We start from the raw sequence: 13,592 nt of genomic DNA, 5'->3' as shown, positions 1-13,592 counted from the left end.
TCGAAGTTTTGACTTTTTGATTGAATTGAAGGCCTTTATTTGTTAACTTCCTTGACAATCAGTTTACTTATCAAAAAAAAAAAACAAACTTCCTTGACTATCAGTACTTCTTTTTCATATATGGTCAAAATTGACCTGTTTAATATGTCATCCTTGTTTTGATGCGTTGTACTCAATTCACTATGAATTAAGAAGCTATTGGGATTCATCCAAATTTCCACAGAAAATCATTAGCAGAGTTTGTGTGGATTCAAAAATAAGGCTGAGAGCAATTTAGTAGTTTACTTGTTATTTTACTGTTGTTTTTGTTTTTGTTGTTATTGGCAATTATGATTAGTAGATCCTTTCTGGGGCAAGTATGTCCCGCTACTTAGGTGAGATGAACACTGGGTGATGATCCCTTTTTTATTTTATATCTCCAAACTTGTTTGTGATTTAGTAAAAAACCAGTGAGCTCCCAAAATCATTTGCATGTACTGATAGAAACATGTTTACATCTAGTGAAGATAATGTAAGTGATTACTGAAGTGTGGAATATGAATAAAAGGTTTCTTAGCATAAATCAATTTCTTTTAAAGTTGATATCCTATGAAGGTATTGCTTAGAATCCCTTCATTTAAACAAATAATTCCAATGATTTACAAATATAACAACTCAAGAAAATTTTGTATCTGAAATTTATTTGGGACTGATATAAATAGCAAGAGATGTGAGCATGGAAGTTGTTTCTCCGTGAGCTTTCCAGTGTATATGGGTTGATGGAAAGAGTTGCGCCTTTGCGCTTTTTGCTTGGGGTGGCAATTTCCCGGCTTAATCACAGTTTTCGACCTGGAAATCTGTGTTTCTCTTGTTGACTTGAAAATTTTACTCACCCACAGGGAGTTGAACCCTTGACTCACCCTCTGCCATTTGGCCCAAAGATTGTTGTTCTACATGCCAGTTCTGGTACTGAAAAACATTACCGTTTTATTTTATTTTATTTTTCTTTGAATTCTCCATCTTCTAATTTTTCTTGGGCTGTGTTCTTAAAGTAGCTGGTAGACACCCAAGCTTTAGGTTTTCAAGGTTTATGAGGGCTTTATTAATGCTCATTTTGGAGGGTTCTTGGTGTGGAAGGGGTTAGAGAGGGATAAAACCCAGCCAATTGGGTTGTTATGGGGTGGGTTCAGGATAGCATATCTGTGAATGCACCGAAGATCTAGCATTGCAGCCATGGAAGAAAGATGAAGCTATGGTCTTTAAAGTAATTTTCAGTTTTGACAACTTGAAACTTCTCGTGTGGGGGATGTATAAGTAAAATTGGACTGAGATGAATTGATCTGGTTTTGTAGATCAAGCCATTAGGAGGTAGACCTTTTCGCATGCTGGAGAGGGCAAGTTGGTAGGCTTCAGTTTGATGCAGTATGGAAGATGATACCATCCTGCCTTATGTGGTGTCTTTGGAGGGAAAGAAATGGTTGAAACTTTAAGGACCATGAGCGGACATCGGTGGAATCAAAAGCTTTTTTCTTTAAGACACTTTACCATTAGGTTGCTGCTTTTGATTTTAATATATCTAGCTCTCAGGTTCTTCTAGATATTTTCTCTTCTTCTAATTAGGTGGGCTCTCTTGTATACTTCCTGTGTACTTGGATTGTGCCTTTGCGCTTTTTTAATGAACTTGTGATTAATTTAAAAAAAAAAAAAAGATCAAGCCATTAAGAGTCTAAGGTTAAATCAGTTTTTTATTTGGGTATTGGTATTACTGTTTGGTGCCCCTGAACAACCACAAATTCTCTCTTTATGTCCTTCTTTACAACCCTATAGCACACTCTTTCCCTTGTTACACTTGGAAACCTAAAGTATTTAGCCACCAAATAGCCTATCAAACCAGCCTTAAATTTTTCAAACACAGCCCTGTCTGGAATTTTTCTGCAATCTGTTTGCTTCAAGAAATAGTGCCATTGTCCTTCTTCCCCATTGTTTCAAAGCCCTAGTTAGTCTTCAAATCCTAACCTTTCTCTTAATTCTAAACCCTAGATCCAAATTCTCATATTCCTAACCCACCACAAGGACATGTCAATAGATTTCCCTACTTTGTCCTGCATCATTTAGGTTGTCCAAGATTTCATGTCTGGCTATTACTTTTACTGCCATTTTATTTTCTGACTTTGGAATTTTTTGGATTGCAAGTGTTTGCTTCTTGTTTATGCCTCTTATGCATCTTGTTGACTAAGGTTGCACCACCTTACCTCCTTAATATTTTCAAATTTTCGTTTTTCAAAAAATAATTTCCTAAGTGAATTGTTGTATGCCAATGGTAGCATACTTGCTGGAAGTTCTTGCATCGTTTTTAGTAAGATTGGAGTTGTTAGCATATTGAGATCCAGTCAAAATGTTGTAAACTTATGCTAATAGTAGTTCTTTATTATTTTTACTTATAAAAAAAGTAGTTATTTGTCATTTTTGTCTTTTGGTACTTCAGACTCAATAGAATATCATGATTGTATTGGTAAACTAGAGATAAGAATTTTGCTGTGTCTATTACCATATTGTTCTTTGGTTGGAGGCCTCATATTTAAAGCCATTATAGCAATATTTGAAGCTATGTTTTGAAGGTTTTTGATTCCAAACATCTATGCTTTTAGTGTTTATAATTTGGGATTTGTTAGGAACGAGCAAGGGCAGATGAGGAACGCAAGCGGAATATAATGGAATACAGGCAATTCTTGGAATCTTGTGATTTTATTAAGGTACCTTTTGGCAATGTTCTGCTCTTTTCTTCTCCTTTTGCAGATTTTCTTTTACGATCAAATTGTACTTATGCATTGCCTTCCGGCTTCAGGCAGACAGCCAATGGCGAAAACTTCAAGACCGCTTAGAAGCCGATGAAAGATGTGCACGTCTTGAAAAAATTGATCGCTTGGATGTTTTTCTGGTAATTTTCTATTTCCATCTCTGGAGAGTTTCTATGAGGCTTTATTCTAAATTCAAGATGTTGTCACAGGAACACATACGTGATTTAGAGAAGGAAGAGGAAGAGCGGAGGAAGATACATAAGGTGCTTGAATATTTAGCCTTTTTTTGTTAGCGATTTAACCTACTTTCCTACCCCTCTCCCTTTATTTTATTTATTTATTTCATGATATTCTGATCTTTGTTTGATCAAAATAGGAAGAATTGAGAAAGGTGGAGCGTAAAAACCGTGACGAGTTCCGCAAATTGATGGAAGAGCATGTTACTGCAGGCATTCTTACAGCCAAAACCCACTGGCGTGATTATTGTGTGAAGGTTAGCCGCCCAGTATTGTTCTTAATTTTTTCCTCTCTTTATATGAGCACAGCATATGGGTTGTCTTGCTCTGTGATGGTTGTCTAATTTCACTTCCCTCTCTAGATTAAAGATTTACCTGCATATTTGGCGGTTGCGTCAAACACTTCAGGTTCAACTGCAAAAGAGTTGTTTGAGGATGTTCTCGAGGAGCTAGAGAAACAGGTAACTAAACTATTTTGTGTCTTTGTAATTCTTGTAGGTTTCAGCTTTTGGTACAATGTTCCAAAGGTTATTGTTGCATTGCAAGATCTTAATGATTTGAGTTTGTATGTTATTGTTACCTTGTAAATCATGTAAATTTGATTTTTTATTCACATGACGTTAAATTTTCTAATCCCTAGCATCAAGTTTTTTCGTATTATATGTGAACTGTATTCTATTTCTTTTAATCGACACAAAACTCTCAAGCTAAATATTGGTAATCACAGATGACCTAGATTTCATAATAGAACTGTCCGACCAGTTTGACATGATGAACTTTGACCTAGGTCTTCTATTAGAATCATCTATGTAACTAATGAGATGGAGCATCAGTATGTAACTCCTTCAATGATTGAAGATATGGTCCTAGATAGAGATGAATGATGAACAGGAGCTTCTGTAGCACATTCCTAATAGTTGGAATACTCTGTTTAATTGAGTTAAATAAAAAGTAGAAATATTTTTGCTTGACAGAAATTTGCATTTGGATTAGCTAAGGGTTTTTTTTTTAGCTTCTTAGCATGATTTTTCATGGTAATTATCTTATTTTTTGATATATGGTCATTCAAAAATTTTCAAAATAGTTCCCCATGATAGCACTCCTTTCCCTTGGAGGAGTATTTGGTGGAATAAGGCTCCCTTGAGAGTGGTGTTCTTTTCTTGGTCGGTTGCCTTACAGTAGATACTCACCATGGATAACCTAAGAAAGTGACATATCATCGTGATTGATTGGTGCTGTATGTGTCAGAAGAGTGAGGAGTCAATGGACCACCTTTTACTCTGTGAGATGGCTAATGTTCAAGGAATAGTATTTTCAGCCTTGTAACTTATCCAAAAAAAAATAATCTATATTTAGCCTTGTAGGGTTAGCTTGGATTATGCCTAGTCGAGTGTTAGCCGCTTTTGGAAGGAGAGTCTTTGACTTGTTGGCCTATTGGTGGACGTATGGAACGTCGAGGAGTGCTGCGATTTGGAAGATGGTGCCTATTTGCCTTTTTTGGTGTGTTTGGAAGGAAAGAAATAATAGGTGTTTCGAGGACTTGGAGAGGTCTTTGGAAGATATTTTAGCTTCGTTTTTTCGTACTTTGTATCTTTGGACCATGGCTTTTGTGCTCCCTTTGTCGCTTAGTTTTGGCGATTTTCCTGTTTGTTTTTCGCTTTCTAGTTAGGTGTTTCCTCTTGTATACTTTCGATGTACTTAGAGGCGCCTTACGCTTTTAATAAGACTAGTTTACTTATAAAAAGAAAAAGAAAAAAAAGAAAGAGCAATTTGGTAGGCTTTAGAATGTTGCAATGTGGAAGATGGTTCTGTCCTGCCTTATGTGGTGTTTTTGGAGGAAAAGAAATGATCGGAGTTTTGAAGACCACGAACGGATGGTGGTGGAATTAAAGGAATTTTTCTTCAAGACACTTTACCACTAAATATTTGCCTTTGATTTAAATATTTCTAGCTTTAATGTTTTTCTTGATATTTTTTCTTCTCCTAGCTAGGTGTATCTCATGTATACTTGGGTTGTATTCTTTGTGCTTTTTTGATAAATTTTCGATTAGTTATAAAAAAAATCAATAATCCAAATTCTTCCAACTATCATGACTTGGTATCTTTTTTTTTTTGGTAAGTAATTTCAAATTCATCAATAAAGCGTAGAGGGACGCAACCCTAATACACGGGAAGTATACAAGAGCGCCCCTAAAAGGGAGGAACATGTAATAAATTTAGAAAGTCTACAAAAGTAAAAACACCTAGGTGGCAAAGGCGGGATGCTAACCAAAGAAATAGCGTGTTAAGCACACGCTTCCTTAACACTACCATTACTTTTTTTTTTTTTGATAAGTAATTGCAATTTTATTAAAAAACAGTGTAAGGCGCCCCTAGTACACACGGAGTATACAAGAAGCAACAGCCTTACCACCGACCCAACAAGGAACAACCCCCAAAACAACCGACACTACCATTACAGTCTCTACATCTTCAAAAAGCTTCGCATTCTGCTCCCGCCAAATGCTCCACAAAACACAGTAAGGAACTAACCGCCAAGCTTTTTTAATTAGGCCATGCCCAAAAGACGCACCCCAAGTAGTCAACAAATCTAGCACCGTTTGTGGCATGACCCACTTAACTCCAAATAAAGAAAACATAAAGCTACTGTTAGCTAGAAGTATATAAAGTAGGACAGTCTTTTCTGAATTAAAATAGCTCTTTATGGAGATGGAATAAATACTGAAGACCTTAGTTTTTTGGAATGACGGAGGAAGAACCTTTCTTTTTTCAACATTTTGTATCTTTGGACAGTTGCTTATGTTTTTCCTTTGGTGATTAGCTGTCATGATTTTCTTTTTCTTTTTGCTTCTACTAATTAGGTGGCTTCTCTTGTATACTTGTTGTGTATATGGCGGCGCCTTACGCTTTTAATGATATCTCAATTACTTTAAAAAAAAAAAAAACCTCTCTTATACTCTAATCAAGCCAACTTTAAAGTTCTTAAAGCAACTTAAAATCCAAAGGAAATTTTTTCCCAACATCCATAGGATTAAACATGGCCAATATTGTTTCTTATATCTTAGGCTTGAGCTTCCCCATCATGTCTCCATTGTGCTTCTTTCTACAATGTTATGCTGTTTGTAAAAAATATATGGTATGCTTGTTAAGTGTTTTAAAAAGTGTTTATTTGTGTTTTGATTTGAAAAAGTTTTTTGATGTGATATAAAGTTAAAAAGTGCTTTTAGTGGGGTCCACTTTTGATTTTTTTTTTTTTTTTTTTGTGGGGTCTACTTGAGAAAATTGTTTTGTTGGACTTGATAAATAAAGCTAGGCTCTAACCCTTGCTTACAACGTAAATAATCATCACTCTTTCTCCAAACTTTTTGGAAAGTGTTTTTTGTTTTCCAAGAAACTAATACTAAACATTTATATTTTGAGAAAACACAAACAAGTGTGGTGTTGACTTTTTACTTGAATTTTTTTTTTTTAAAAAAAAGTAGCCAATGTGGCCCCAGTTAGCAGAGGAGAGGGGTGGCTGCATAGACACCCTTGAGGTGTCGACGGCCACCCCTGTCCTGTTGTGGTGGTCGCACAACCACCTCTAACCATAACAAAGGTGGTAGGGCCACCCCTTTCCTCTGTTGAGGCTGGCCATGCGGCCACCTTTCTCGTTTGTTTGTTTTTTATTTATTGATTTATTTATAAGCAATAAGTTGGCCTCTACACCTGAAAAAATAAGAACCTGTTTTTTCAAACTATTCCTGTAAGGTGTGAAATTTTTATGACAAGTGAATAGTTTGTTAAATGTTTTGAGAAAAAGTGTGCTTTTGTTTTTGAAACACAACAAAGACTTTTTGAAACCATTAACAAACATAGTCATAATAACCACTCACCACATCACTACTCTCTCTGTCCATAGAGATAGTCATCCTTTGTTATTCGTCTCTCCCAAATTTTTTTCCATGTGAATAGTCAATGTGAATTTTACATAATTACCAATTTTTCCTTCTACTACAAGTCCATAATTAAGCTAAATGAGCAAACAAGAATGCATTCATTTTGGTCTCCTGAATTTTCTAATTTTCTAAGAGGACAACATTTTTGGGACCGATGGACAAATTGCATCTTCTGGCATCAGCTTGTTTTCTTGCTGAGCTTCTGGTTTATGATTATGGGATGAAAAAGAGACTGGAACCACTAAGTGCTGGTAAAAAGTTGTACTTCTGCAAATCATCAATAATGACAACATCAAACAACTACTGTTTACAAAATTATATGGTTTTTGCATAGCTGGTTTTGAAATTGATGCCACTGGGGCTTCCGGTTCTTTTCTTTATCTTACAGTATCATATACATCCTGTGTTGATAACAATGTCACTTCCAATGATAACTTGTTACTTATCAAAAAGGAAAACTTTATTTTACAGTATCATGAAGACAAAACTCGAATAAAAGATGCAGTGAAGCTGGGAAAGGTATGGTGTATCTGTGTTTTCTTGTTTCTATTTGATTTTCTTTCTTTTTTTAGGTTGCTAATGTTCAGGTAATCTTCAGATCCTGCTGTCATCTACCTGGACGCTTGAGGACTTTAAGGGTTCTGTTTTGAAGGATTTTAATTCTCCACCAGTATCAGATGTCAACCTAAAGGTATGTATTTTACTCTCAATAGTTGATTATTCTTTATATTGTATGTTTACTTGCCTGTAGCACCATAGGGCATGCTCGTTTGTATTATCAGAATGCTTGGTTGCTCCAAAACTCCCTTCTGGATCCATATTCCTTAATTCATTTTTGCTAGGAAACGTTAATAGATTGCTTTGGTATCACAGTTCTAAGAACGTCTTCTGTTTACTAATTGATTTGGCACCTCCTTCTCCCATAAGATTGGGCTAGAGTGTGAGCTCGTTTGCCTAAGATAACTGTGTGTGTGTAACTTACAGGGGGAAAAAAATTTATTGGGACTTATCTTCTGTAATTGAATTTTTTGGGTTAGAACAGAAATCTCCTTTCTTGAAATCTAGGTATGGGTTTATCCAGAAAATCCTTTTGACCTCTCACCTACCCCAATTCTGGGAAAAAGGTGAATTTTTGGTTTTGTTCAGATTGAATTGTTTGGGTAAGGTAAAACCCGCATAATATAGATTTGGGCTTGTCTTGAAAAGCTCCAAGCTCTCACCCACCTGGAATTTTAGCTGAAGGTGAATTATTTTTTTAAATATCAAATGGCCATGGTTATTGAAATCCTGATTGGGATCTTGAAATCTTACGGTTATACAATTTTAGAAAGCCATAATGATCCAGATCTTTAATAAAGTCTTAAATTATAATCTCAATTCAGATTGCGAGATCTAGTAAAATTCTGGTCTTTTTTTTAACAATTTTAAGGACCCCAAATTATAACAATTATTTATTTATTTATTTATTTTTACTTTTATTTGGATCTACATGTATATAGAGAATTTTAAGGTATAACAACCATTTAAACATTTTAAATTTAGCACTAGGCTAAGATTATTGGGAAACGTTGTAATAACTATATTTACTAATATTAGTGGGAAGAGTAGTAGGCCCGATCTTTAAGTTGCAATGCCAATATTTACAGCTAAAATATAATCTTATGTGCAAAACTTACTAGTTTCAACCTAAAGATGTTTTTATCATACATATAGTTACTAGTTGTTATCATTATAGTTTGTAAAATCGTGATCCACCATTCGATCCTATGATATGATCTTGAAGACTCTACCTCCGATCTTAGAAAGGAACGGATTTTAACAACCTTGGATATGAATTTATTATCGGGTGACTATCTGTTGGCAATAATCAATGTTAATTTCCGAAGCACCAGCTTAATCATCTTGGAATGTTGGAACTGCTTTTCCCATAAGAGTAATACACACGTAAAGTACATGCATTTAAGCACTACACACAGAGACATGTGACTGTACGGACAGTAGTACAGTCCAAGATATCCAATGGAAAAAAGGGATAACTTACAATAACCATAAAGAAAATACAGAGGTATGGGTATAAATGACAATCCAGCTGATCCTACTTCTGAGCCTCAACATTATCCCTCTTTCATTGCTTGCTGGTGTCCCAAACTGCTAAAGAAAGTGTAGTGGTTCTTTCCCCATGTTTTTTCACTCTCAGTGACGTCTCTGCCAATCCTGTTAGAGTCTCATAGGCTTATAGGTTTCATAAATCTCTACGAACAATGATGAAATAAAAATTAGGAATTTGAGACATTTGAGCAGTAATTTACTACAACCAATGACTTTTTTGTTTCAATTTTTAAGTGAGGCTCAAGATGCTTGAAGAACTGGGTTGGAGCCAAGAGCTTGCTGAAAAGCAAACTCAGAGAAGGAATTTCCTAAAACAAACTCTACAAATAGTTACAAAGATCACAGTTAAGAATTTGAAACATCCCACCATTTATTTACTACAACCATGCCTTTCTGGTTTCAATTTTAAGTGGCAAGGGTCAGAAATGGCTTTAAGCGCTCTTCTACAGACAGCCTTTATGATAGACCGCTCCAAAGTTTTTCATGGAAGTGCTTGTTTCATGCCTGGATGCTGTCTAAGGTTAGGTCAACATACTTTAGCTTTTGTACGATTCTAAAAGACCACAATGCTTACACGCAAGGCCTTGTTGATGCCTTCATATATCCTTGATTATCTGGAACTTATAGAAGATGCCATCCAATGCAAGGTATGCCCATATCACCTATCTAGATTGCTTATTGTTGAGCTTGTAGTAATTAGACGATACCTATCCTATTGTATGTTAATGTGTCAATGTTATTCTTTCATATCATGGCTTTGAAATTTTAGGAGTGTTTGTTCAATGTGGTGAGTTCTCTTCTTCTGAGAAGTAGTCATGTTACAGTAAAGTAATTCAATGGTTAAAAGCTTGTGTCCATCTGTTAAGAAAATAGATTTTTCAATGAGCCTATTCTTTAGAAAATTCCTTGTTGCACATTACCCCTGTACCATGTCGTGCCGTATTGATCTGATGTGATGCTCTACTACACTGCAGTTGGTATTTGATGAGTTACTTGAGCGAGTTAGGGAGAAGGAAGAGAAAGAAGCAAAAAAGCGTAAACGCCTTGCGGATGACTTTGTTCATCTACTTTGTTCAATGAAGGTGTAGCATCCTTTGCAGCACTAATAGATGCACCCATTTTGCAATGGTTCAGTGGCAAAGCAATTTTGTCTGACTATTTGATTATTTACTTTGTTGCAGGAAATAACTGCATCATCAAAGTGGGAGGACTGCAAACCACAGTTTGAAGGGAGTCGAGAGTTCAGGTATCATTTGTTTGTAATTGGAAGATTGGTACTTTGTCCTAACTCCTTTTGTATTATCATTTTTGGAAATTGATTGTTGTTCATCACATGGATGGTTTTACACTCCTTAAATATCTGCTGTAAGCTTTTTGTAGTGCCAAATTCTATAATTTTAATCACTTTTCACTTTTGAATTGCAAAGAATGGTAAATAGTCTTTTAAGAGAGATTTTTTTTGGGGGGAGAGGGAGGGATATTTTGATACATACGAGAAAGTCATTCTTTACTTTTAGTGTTCCACAAGGAATAATGTATTGATGTCCTTGAATATCTGTTTTATTTTTCATTTAATGGCTGATAATGCTATTTTATCAGAAAAGAGGAATAAAAACTGAAAAAAAATAACTAAGAAATGATTCCCTAGTTTTAATGGACATTGAATTTTGAATTGTATTCTTCCTATTCCTGATGTGTTGGTTTAATTTTCTTTTTTCTTTTTTCTTTAGACTTCTGTAAACTATTATATCCTTTCTTTGGTGACTGTTGCTTTTGTAGTTCGATAGGAGAAGAGAGCCTTTGCAGTGAAATATTTGAGCAATATATAGCACAACTAAAGGAACAGGAAAAAGAACACGAGCAAAAACGGAAGGAGGAAAAGGTATTTAACTAGTTACAATGTCTATACCATGACAATTCATCTTCTAATCATTAATATATGTTTATTGACAATATCTGATAATAGAGCCTTTCTCGAAGTTTTCATTATGAGAAATGCAGAGGCTTTGTATGTTTACATTAGACCCAAAAAAAAGTATGTTCTAGATATGAATTTTTAGTAAGTTTTTATCTGGCACATGACTATATGTGGGTGTTTATTTGAATATGACCCGCATGGGGGTAACCGAGTTGGCTTGGGGTACCACTTCCCAGTTGGGATGCCCAGATTCGACTCCTTACATAAACACCCGGTCTTAAGCGATACTTGTCTTTTGCGGGAGGGGGCAGGTTTCCGAGGTTTACCCCAGTCCCACCGAAGGTGGGGTTAGGGGGGGGGGGGGTTCCAGGTTATAAAAAAGAAGAAATATGTTTTGGAATATGACTATTATTACCTGCTAATGGTTACATGCAATTGTATCTTCTGAATCTATTGCTGAATGCATCATGCCACCCTAACTTTGCTAGAGTGATGCTCATTTCATGGTGCAAACCAGGGTATAGAATCTAGACTTCAACCTTAACTTTGTTTCTTCTTTTAGTGGTTTTAGGATTAGAGAAAAGGGCTTTGTGGAGAGTGGTAGTGGATTGTATAGCAACTTGCGGGTGGGTGGTATTCTAGTGAGGTTAATTGATCGTATGGGGTTGATTTATTTAAATTTATCAGGAAGGGTTGAGGGGAATTCTTTAAATATAGTAGATTTGAGGTGGGGGATGGTTCTGATATTAGATTTTGGCATGCCGTGTGGTGTGGGGAGCAAACCCTTAAGGTAGCGTTTCCAGAGTTATTCAGTTTAGCTCGCTTCAAAGATGCTTATGTGGCAAATTATTTATAGCTTTCTAGTGACTCTCATCAAGAACATTGATTTTATCAGAGTGACGTGGGATTGGGAGGTAGATGTCTTCACCATGTTTCTCAATTTGTTGTATTCGTTCAGATTGAGATGGGGTGGTGAGGATAAGTTATGTTAGGCCCCTTCCAAGAGAGCGTTATTTGATGTCAGATTGCCCAATAATGTCCTTGTTCCCATGACAGTGACCCCTTCCCTTGGAGGAGTATTTGACGAAATAAGGTTCTGTCATGAGTTGCATTCTTTGTTTGGTTGGCCGCTTTGGTGCTGCATATGCAAGAAGAATGTGGAAGCTGTAGATCACCTCCTACTCCATTGCGAGACTACTTATGCCTTATGGAGTTCTATCTTTGGACTTTATGGGTTAAAGTGAGTCATGCTTAGATGTGGTGAATCTCTTCGCTTGTTGGAGTGGGTAGTGTGGCTCTTCTCAAAAGGTAGCAACGTGGAAGATGATCCAATCTTACTTAATGTGGTGTATTTGGAGAGAAAGAGCACCATTTTCAATTTGCCTACGTATTTCATATCTCTTTTCTCTCTCCCTGCTAGTGTTGCAAACCGCATAGAGAAGATGTTGTATGTGCAAAAGGAGCCGAGAGTATGTGGATCATCTTCTTCTCTATTGTAAGGTTGCTTGTGCCTAATGGAGTGTTATCTTCGGTCGTGTTGGACTGTCTTGGGTTATGCCTTGACAAGTAGTAGACTTGTTTGCTTGTTGAAGGAGATTATTTGGTAGCCCTTAGAGTGCAATTGTGTAGAAGATGGTGCCTTAAAGCTTTTGTGGTGTCTTTGGAGGGGAAGAAAATTATAGAAGTTTTGAGGTCTACGAGAGGACGATGATGGAGCTTCAGTCTTTTTTCTTCAATACTCTTTACCTTTGGGCATCTATGTTTGACTATCCTAATTTGGTTAGTTTTCATGATTTTCTTGTTCTTTTTTTTTTTTTCCTTTTATTCAGGTGTTTTTCTTGTACATTTTTTATGTATCTGGGTTGTGCCTTTTGCTTTTTAATGATATTTCAATTACTTGTAAAAAAAAAAAAATTATCGTGAAAACCTAAACATAAGAAACTTCCATGTATTACACAATTCATGTGTAGTAAAGCTGAGGTAATTTGAACTTCATTCCCACGTATCTCACAGATCTTGTGTATACAAGGCTCATATATGAAGCTATCAGTCTCTGATTCCTTATATTCTGCAGGCAAAGAAGGAAAAAGAGAGGAGAAAGGTCAAGCAGAGAAGGGAAAACGAGGAAGGACGTGAAAGAGAAAAAGATGAGCAATTTAAAAAGGATTTAGCAGACAGTAAATATGCTGATGAAACAGAACTTCATGCCTGGAAAGAGAACAAAAGATCGGGAGAAGACAATATTAAGAAGCAAAGGAAGCGGCATCAAAGTTCTGAGGATATTGTAGATGGAAATGAGAAAGATCGTTCTAGGAAATCCCATGGATCTACCAGTGACCACAAGAAATCGAGACGTGTGAGTTGATTATTTCCTTTGTTATGTTTGGAGATAGTTTTGATGTTTCTCTTTGGTTCACTTGGTTTATTACTTTGAACATTTATGTAACATGTAACTCTTTTTGCTGATAAATGGTGCAGCATGCATCTGCTCCTGAATCAGATAATGAAAGCAAGCATAAAAGACATAAGAGAGACCGCCGAAATGGTTCTCGTAGATATGGAGAACATGGCGAACTTGAAGATGGGGAATTTGGTGAGGTTAGGCAAACTTGTT

General features: G+C 36.1%; 1 protein-coding gene across 3 annotated transcripts in view; it reads left to right on the top strand.

Moving 5' to 3' along the window:
* LOC133881539 (pre-mRNA-processing protein 40A-like) overlaps window positions 1-13,592 on the top strand; it is a 28,803-nt gene that overhangs the window by 11,180 nt on the left and 4,031 nt on the right. For 2 of the 3 annotated variants that reach the window (XM_062320486.1, XM_062320484.1), the window contains exons 18-29: window positions 2,652-2,732; window positions 2,825-2,917; window positions 2,987-3,040; window positions 3,154-3,270; window positions 3,376-3,474; window positions 7,423-7,470; window positions 7,550-7,642; window positions 10,035-10,142; window positions 10,242-10,306; window positions 10,840-10,942; window positions 13,053-13,334; window positions 13,457-13,576. In XM_062320486.1, coding sequence (XP_062176470.1) covers window positions 2,652-2,732; window positions 2,825-2,917; window positions 2,987-3,040; window positions 3,154-3,270; window positions 3,376-3,474; window positions 7,423-7,470; window positions 7,550-7,642; window positions 10,035-10,142; window positions 10,242-10,306; window positions 10,840-10,942; window positions 13,053-13,334; window positions 13,457-13,576 — 1,263 coding nt within the window. The remainder of the gene's footprint in view (window positions 1-2,651; window positions 2,733-2,824; window positions 2,918-2,986; window positions 3,041-3,153; window positions 3,271-3,375; window positions 3,475-7,422; window positions 7,471-7,549; window positions 7,643-10,034; window positions 10,143-10,241; window positions 10,307-10,839; window positions 10,943-13,052; window positions 13,335-13,456; window positions 13,577-13,592) is intronic. The other variant, XM_062320487.1, reaches the window with a different exon arrangement.

The sequence above is a fragment of the Alnus glutinosa genome, chromosome 11, assembly GCF_958979055.1.
Source record: "Alnus glutinosa chromosome 11, dhAlnGlut1.1, whole genome shotgun sequence".
NCBI lineage: Eukaryota > Viridiplantae > Streptophyta > Magnoliopsida > Fagales > Betulaceae > Alnus > Alnus glutinosa.
This window is presented reverse-complemented; position numbering and strand designations above follow the sequence as displayed.